The sequence below is a fragment of the Sebastes umbrosus genome, chromosome 23 (genome assembly GCF_015220745.1).
Source record: "Sebastes umbrosus isolate fSebUmb1 chromosome 23, fSebUmb1.pri, whole genome shotgun sequence".
In the NCBI taxonomy this organism is placed as follows: Eukaryota; Metazoa; Chordata; class Actinopteri; order Perciformes; family Sebastidae; genus Sebastes; species Sebastes umbrosus.
The window spans coordinates 15,605,430-15,613,109 of NC_051291.1; the positions used below are offsets into that span (position 1 = coordinate 15,605,430).

A 7,680-nucleotide genomic window follows, 5' to 3' on the forward strand; every position below is an offset into this window, starting at 1 on the left:
ATGTTTTCAGTATTTGACTTGCATGGTGTAATGTTAGGATATATATTTTCATTAGTCATTATCTGATCTTCAGCCACTTTTTTATTGTAACAGATAATGTAAAAATGTTTATGTGTGATCCCAAACTGAATCTCGCCAAAGGTGTAACAAGGTGAAGACTCGTAACATTATATATAATAAGTCATTTACAGTTGAGATTTTTTCTACCTGCAACTGTATCAGCATAGCTATGCACACCTGCCCTGTGAAAAGCAGGACTTCTCAGGGCTGTATGAAAGGTTGAGTTCCTATTATCTATTATTAATGTAACCTGGGTTGTTAAATTAATGGGGTCACCTCTAGATTATTTCCAGTGGGGACTGTTCTTATCTTGTACTACTGCCAGCAATGTTGTTCTAATAACACATTCCCTGTCTGGGGAAAGGCACATGGTAGCCAAAAAATGATCAAATGGTCATTTGTCCTAAAAAATAAAACATTTCTAAATTCAGTTTGGTTTTCTGGCTGTCCTTTGTACATAGTTTGAATATAATGTACCTAATTTTTCTTCAGAATGGGCATCAGGTTAAGGACAAACTATATCAATTACTTTAAGCCAGTGTAAATGAGATTTTGATCCACAAGTTCTCCAGCATTATTTAGTAAAAGATCTTTCAAAATGCATTCTTCCAATGTTATTTTGGGATTTGATAAAGGTGCATAAACAAATTTATCAAAAAGCTATGGTAGAGATGCTGACATTTACTATTTTGTAGGTACAATCTACTTACTATCAAGTACTATACAAAATTGTGTAAGTGTAAATATTTACTACATTAAGGGTGCAAGTGAGTGAAAATGACTGAAATGTTTACCTAATTGAAGGCCATTATCTACAATGTCTTTAAATGGCTGTAAACCCCTTGGACCCTTAGGCTATAATAGTGCTGCTTTATTACTCATCAATTAGGGCCACCATCTAATTAATCCACCTATGAGGGAAGTTGAATAAGGAAAATGTTTTTTCAAATGATCACTTTAAAAAAATAAACGGAACTCTTTTTTGCAAACAGTTGTAAACACCCATCTTTTATCCCACCACTTTCAATGAAATTATACCTAACTACATTGCATAAGTGATTTAAAGGGGACACATCATGCTCATTTTCAGGTTCATGCATGTATTTTGGGTTTCTACTAGAACATGTTTACATACTTTAATGTTTAAAAAAAGATATATTTTCCTCATGCTGTCTGCTTGAATATACCTGTATTTACCCTCTGTCTGAAACGCTCCGTTTTAGTGCATTTCAATGGAATTACAACAGAATTGCATTGCTAGGCAACAGCTTGGGTCCATGTTTACTTCCTGTCAGCTGATGTCGTTCACATACACTGCAACAGGAAATAAACTGGGACACATTACGAATATTTACGTTTAAAACGTTGAAATGGTCTAAATATTGTAGATTTGTGACATCAAAAAAGGACAAAAATCCTGACGGCTTGTTTCAAAAGCTCAGTTTCTGAATACGGACTGTGTGTATTTCTCTGTGGATTAAACGTTTCGATACTTTCACAGTATTTATATAGAACTTAAACCTACTTTATAATATAAAAGCCATGAAAATGTCACTTTTTTACAATATGGGACCTTTAAGATAGATTAAGAAAAACTAGTTAGGAATTCATGAAATTAGTGAAAGTACAGTAATTTGGTCACTTTGATAAAGGAAAGATAAAATCGCATTTGAATGTGTCCTGCAAATTAATACATATTTATTCATAATAATAATAATAATACATGCAGCATTGTACTTGTCCGACGCTTTTGCCTCCATCAACCGGAACCTTAAATGTTCTCGACGTCGCACTCCTACCGTGCAACTTACCACGCTACACCCATCACTTCCGGTGCTTGTTTGTTTGGCTGTGTTGTTTGAAATGAGAAACGCTGGCTGTGTAGAAACACACTTTAAATGATTGAATGGCAGCTTTATTACATGTAGATACACGCTGTGGAGCAAAAGGAAGGTCTATAGACTGAACTAGATCAACTTCTCTCTCTCTACCGGACTATGTTCAAGAAGATGACTGAATTTGGTCCAGATTCCGGGGGGCGAGTTAAGGTAACGTACCGGGAACGTCACAGTGGAGCAGTCTGGTGTTATTATCTACTCAGTGTGTTGCTTTTAAATACCTTAGTAGTAATTGAGCAAAGACAGTTTTAAGTCAACATTAATGTAACGTTACCCACCTAGCTTCTTTGTTATGTTTTCTATTATTGTTTCGTTGGGGAGTATTTTAACAGGAACACATTCATATGATTTTATATATATATATATACATATATATATGTTTCTCCTCTGTGAAGTCTTAGTACAGTATGCACTAAAAAAAAGTCTAAGTTCAAAGTTCAGAATGCACTAAAAAAAGTCTAAGTACAGTATGTCATAAAGAAGTCTAAGTACAGTATGCCCTAAAGAAGTCTAAGTACAGTATGCCCTAAAGAAGTCTAAGTACAGTATGTCATAAAGAAGTCTAAGTACAGTATGACATAAAGAAGTCTAAGTACAGTATGTCATAAAGAAGTCTAAGTACAGTATGCCCTAAAGAAGTCTAAGTACAGTATGTCATAAAGAAGTCTAAGTACAGTATGCCCTAAAGAAGTCTAAGTACAGTATACACTAAAAAAGTCTAAGTACAGTATGTCATAAAGAAGTCTAAGTACAGTATGACATAAAGAAGCCTAAGCACAGTATGACATAAAAAAGTCTAAGTACAGTATGCCCTAAAAAAAGTCTAAGTACAGTATGCACTAAAAAAAGTCTTAGGCACAGTAGCCTATGCCCTAAAAAAATCTAAGTACAGTATGCCCTAAAAAAGTCTAAGTACAGTATGTCATAAAGAAGTCTAAGTACAGTATGACATAAAGAAGTCTAAGTACAGTATGTCATAAAGAAGTCTAAGTACAGTATGACATAAAGAAGTCTAAGTACAGTATGTCATAAAGAAGTCTAAGTACAGTATGTCATAAAGAAGTCTAAGTACAGTATGCCCTAAAGAAGTCTAAGTACAGTATGCCCTAAAGAAGTCTAAGTACAGTATGACATAAAGAAGCCTAAGCACAGTATGACATAAAAAAGTCTAAGTACAGTATGCCCTAAAAAAAGTCTAAGTACAGTATGCACTAAAAAAAGTCTTAGGCACAGTAGCCTATGCCCTAAAAAAGTCTAAGTACAGTATGCCCTAAAAAAGTCTAAGTACAGTATGTCATAAAGAAGTCTAAGTACAGTATGACATAAAGAAGTCTAAGTACAGTATGTCATAAAGAAGTCTAAGTACAGTATGTCATAAAGAAGTCTAAGTACAGTATGTCATAAAGAAGTCTAAGTACAGTATGCCCTAAAGAAGTCTAAGTACAGTATGCCCTAAAGAAGTCTAAGTACAGTATGCCCTAAAAAAGTCTAAGTACAGTATGTCATAAAGAAGTCTAAGTACAGTATGACATAAAGAAGTCTAAGTACAGTATGTCATAAAGAAGTCTAAGCACAATATGACATAAAAAAGTCTAAGTACAGTATGCCATAAAAAAGTCTAAGTATAGTATGCACTAAAAAAGACTTAGTACAGTATGTCATAAAAAAGTCATGAAGGTTATAAAAAGTCTAAAGACAGTGTCATGAAAAAGTCATAGTATTGCAGAAATTCATAATATTTTTTGAAAGGGAGGAGGCAAGTCTTTTAGAAAACCACTGGTGATTGGAAAAGTTATTTGACCAATTTATCAAGAAAGTTCATATTTTTTGCAAATCTCACAAAACAGACAATATTGTGCAGTGTGCATACTGATCCCATAAGGTGCACACCATATCACTTCAGGCTCATTTCAGCTTTGCACAATTAAATGAGTCAGTCCTTTAGATTCTCTCAACATTTTCTCTCATATCCATCCCTGAATTTGAAATTTATTGTACACTGTAGACAATCGCTTAACAAAAATGTCTAATTTCACTGTCCCAAGTCTTTAAATATACTATATTTCAAATATGGATGTCAATTCTTGTCTGTCAAAAGCTACGTGTAAATGTGCATTATCTATATATAAATCTACTTCACACTCATAAACTGGGAAAAAAAAGTTTGGAAACTTGTGTTTGGTGGATTATTTCTCTGTTGTTACAATGCTAATTGGCATTGTATTTTACATGGTTGGAAAGCCTGTTTATTTACCTTCACAATGATGTCCAACGTGTAAGGATCATGCATTTGTGGGATGAGCAGCACAGCTGATTATGTGGGTAGCGCCCAAGAAAAATTTGCCAAAATGCTCTGCCAATGGTAAACAGTGTATTGTCCTGTTGGTATTGACTCTTGTTTGAGTTGTTTGGTGGATTGGATGATTGAACTCTCTATCAGTAGCAAGGAACAAACAAGATGTATTGGCTATTTTACACTTTATTCATTTAATACACTCATTTAATACAATGTTTATCCTCTGTGATCCCCAGGGAATAACCATTGTGAAGCCCATTGTGTTTGGCAACGTTGCCCGTTACTTTGGGAAAAAGAGAGAAGAGGATGGACACACACATCAGTGGTCTGTCTATGTGAAGCCTTACAGAAATGAGGTGAGACATCCAGATCACATCAAGTATATAGAATACTGGCATTTATATTGACACACTGTAATTAGTTGAAAAGACAATAGCCAACGACTCGCACTGTTAAGTTCTTTGGTTTATATATAAATACATAACATTGTTCTTCCAGGATATGTCTGCTTATGTGAAGAAGATCCAGTTCAAGCTACATGAGAGCTATGGTAACCCACTGAGAGGTGAGTCAACCTTTATATAACAAGTATGGGATGAGGAATATCTGTTTTATTGTCAGAAGATGTATTGTTTCCTGTGGATTGTACTTAATTGTGTTAAAATGTGAATTGATATTACATCATATGAGCAGGTGTATAGCGGCTCAATGTGTTTCTCTTCTTCCTTCCAGTTGTGACTAAGCCTCCATATGAGATTACAGAGACGGGCTGGGGGGAGTTCGAGATCATCATCAAGATCTTCTTCATTGACCCCAATGAGAGACCTGTGAGAGCCTAACTGATATTTTACTGAGCTGCTTTGCATCTTGATATAAAAAAAAGTATGCTTTTATTGATTTGTGCCTGTGTGTGTGTTTCAGGTGACTCTGTACCATCTGTTGAAGCTGTTCCAGTCAGACTCCAGTGCCATGCCTAAGAAGACCGTTGTCTCTGAATTTTATGATGAAATGGTACGCCTTGTTTCGTGCTGTAGCTATTTAAATTTAATTTAATTTGAAAAAAAGGGACAATGTACATTAATCAACATTCAAGCAAATGTAAATGTACCAGAGTTAGGCAAGAGGCTAGTTCTCATTGGCAGTCCCTTTGCCGGACGTTGTTAGGCATCCTACAATAATACAAATAAGCACATTTTTACAATAATTCAGAACATATTACACTGGTAAAAAGCATATACAATACAATTAAACAACATGAGCGGACAAAATACAAGTGCAGTGTGAGTAGCCTACAGTCATCAGTGCCGACATTGTTGGTTCTCAACAAGCCATTTGTTGATATTAAACTTAATAGAATGACCACAGTTACTATACTGCATTAATTTATATGTTCTTTTACTCTGACAATGCTAGGCCTATTAATAATTATTGTTATCTACTAATAATATTTAAACTTGCCACCATAAATGATAAATAACATAAATCACATATCACTTCCACTTTGTGTGAGACTGGGCGAGATGCACCTGACTCTGTTTTCTTTGTAATTTTTCAGATCTTCCAGGATCCTACAGCCATGATGCAGCAGCTACTGACTACATCGAGACAACTCACCCTGGGAGCATACAAGCATGAGACAGAATGTATGTACACACACACACACACACACACACACACACACGTAGAAACACAAGACACACATGTTTATATACAGACTAGTATACCACAGTTTTGACTGTCAACTTGGCTATGTTCCAAATCGCATACTTTTTCTTTTTACTTTGAGTACATACTGCAGCTGCCCTTTCAAAGTACGTGCTGTTGCATGCAGTATGCATAATTTAGGGACATACTACTGCATCATAGCATTGCACAGAAAAAGCCAGAAAAACATGCTGGCTTGCATACTGCAAAATACAACTGGATGTTGTGAACTAAGTAGTATGGTAGTATGGGTATTGGAATACAGAGATAGTTTGAGTCACTGTCATCACACTTATGTGTCTTCCTGCGTCTGCAGTCAATGAGCTGGAGCTGAGGACCAAGGAGAAAATGGAAACAGCAAAGAAGAGAACCAGCCAGGAGATATCAGAGCTGAAAGACAAACTAAAAGCCAGCAGAGAAAACATCAACAACCTGAAGGCAGAGATCAGGAAACTGGAGGAGGACGGAGACAACAAGGAGCACTGAGAAATGGACAAACACAATCACACACATAGGTGATTAAAAAAAACAAGGCATTGTTGTGACACTCAATATCACATGGCTCAGAGAAGAAAATAACCATGATATATCTTATTGCAGCTCTGAAAAATCTGAACTTGTGTGTTGTTATTCTTTATACACCTCCCATTTTTGTCTTTTCTACCCAAACATTGCTGGATCAGCTGGCTGTGAGGTAGAATGTTAAAATAAATGGCATTTTCTGCTATGTTTTTGCAACGTTAATCTAGTTCAGTCATCTTGATGTAATTGATCCTGCGTCGAAGCGGGGCTTTTCCTCACATCCCTGTGAAGTGAACCTGAGCAGAGGTCAGTATTCACACCTACCTGATGAGATATCCACAGTTTTGAATGTAAATAGCTCATTTGTTGTGTTTTCTTTTACTGATCTGTCAGTTTTCTATATAAAGTAAACGTGTTTACAGTATTGCCTGTAAACGATTCTTCTATTGCAACCCTTTGGGTAAAACATGATGGACTACAGGTGTTGCGCTGCAGTCAGTAGTAGCATACTGCCGGGCGGACAATTTACACCTAGCATTGTGCACGACAATGGCATATGTTCTGACACGTTGAATAGAGCAGAACAGGTTAAACCCTGATCTTTGATGCCAAGTGGAGCAGAGTTTGACCTGCTTGTCAATCCTGATCCTGTCTAGTCCACATGGATAACTAGCTGGATATGAAATTGCTTAAAGGGTTCAGGGGCTCATAATAACCTGTCAGCTGTTGCAGTGACTGCATGATTGTATTTTAGTTGATGTAACCATGAAGTTTGTACCCACTGAAATGAAAAGGTTGAAAAGTTTTCTGCCTTGATTCAAGTAACTCCTTTAATACATTAGGAGTAAGAATTGTTGTTCAAAGACTGGTATAGCCAGTTAGTACTCTGCAAGAGTTGGTGATATTTAATGAAAAGTTTTCTCCATGCAAAAACTATTAGGATCACCATAGGCAAGGCAAGGCAGCTTTATTTGTAGAGCACATTTCAGCAACAGGGCAATTCAAAGTGCTTTACATAAACATTCAAGAACATTGCGACAAAGTGCAAAAGAACATAAAGACATAATTAAAACAGTTATAAAAACATAAAAACATTAAAGATTAGAAAATAAAAACAAGCTCAAATTAAAAGCTAGGATGGAAGCTAAAATAGAATATATCACACGAGTAAAAGCTCTAGTGCAGTCTATAAGATCATTA

The 7,680-nt window shown here is 35.8% G+C and overlaps 1 protein-coding gene and 1 long non-coding RNA gene across 2 annotated transcripts; both read left to right on the forward strand.

Annotated features, from left to right (window-relative positions):
- Positions 1–1,839: 1,839 nt before the first annotated feature.
- yeats4 (YEATS domain containing 4) lies at positions 1,840–7,285 on the forward strand. Its single transcript, XM_037761217.1, has 7 exons — positions 1,840–2,108; positions 4,491–4,610; positions 4,753–4,819; positions 4,987–5,081; positions 5,176–5,265; positions 5,810–5,897; positions 6,275–7,285. The coding sequence occupies exons 1-7, from the start codon at positions 2,058–2,060 to the stop codon at positions 6,442–6,444; spliced, it is 681 nt and encodes a 226-aa protein (XP_037617145.1). The 5' UTR covers positions 1,840–2,057; the 3' UTR covers positions 6,445–7,285.
- On the forward strand, positions 2,415–4,105 carry LOC119483139. The gene is made up of 2 exons (XR_005205628.1): positions 2,415–2,779; positions 3,212–4,105. It is a non-coding gene; the product is annotated as an uncharacterized LOC119483139 (long non-coding RNA).
- Positions 7,286–7,680: the final 395 nt, after the last annotated feature.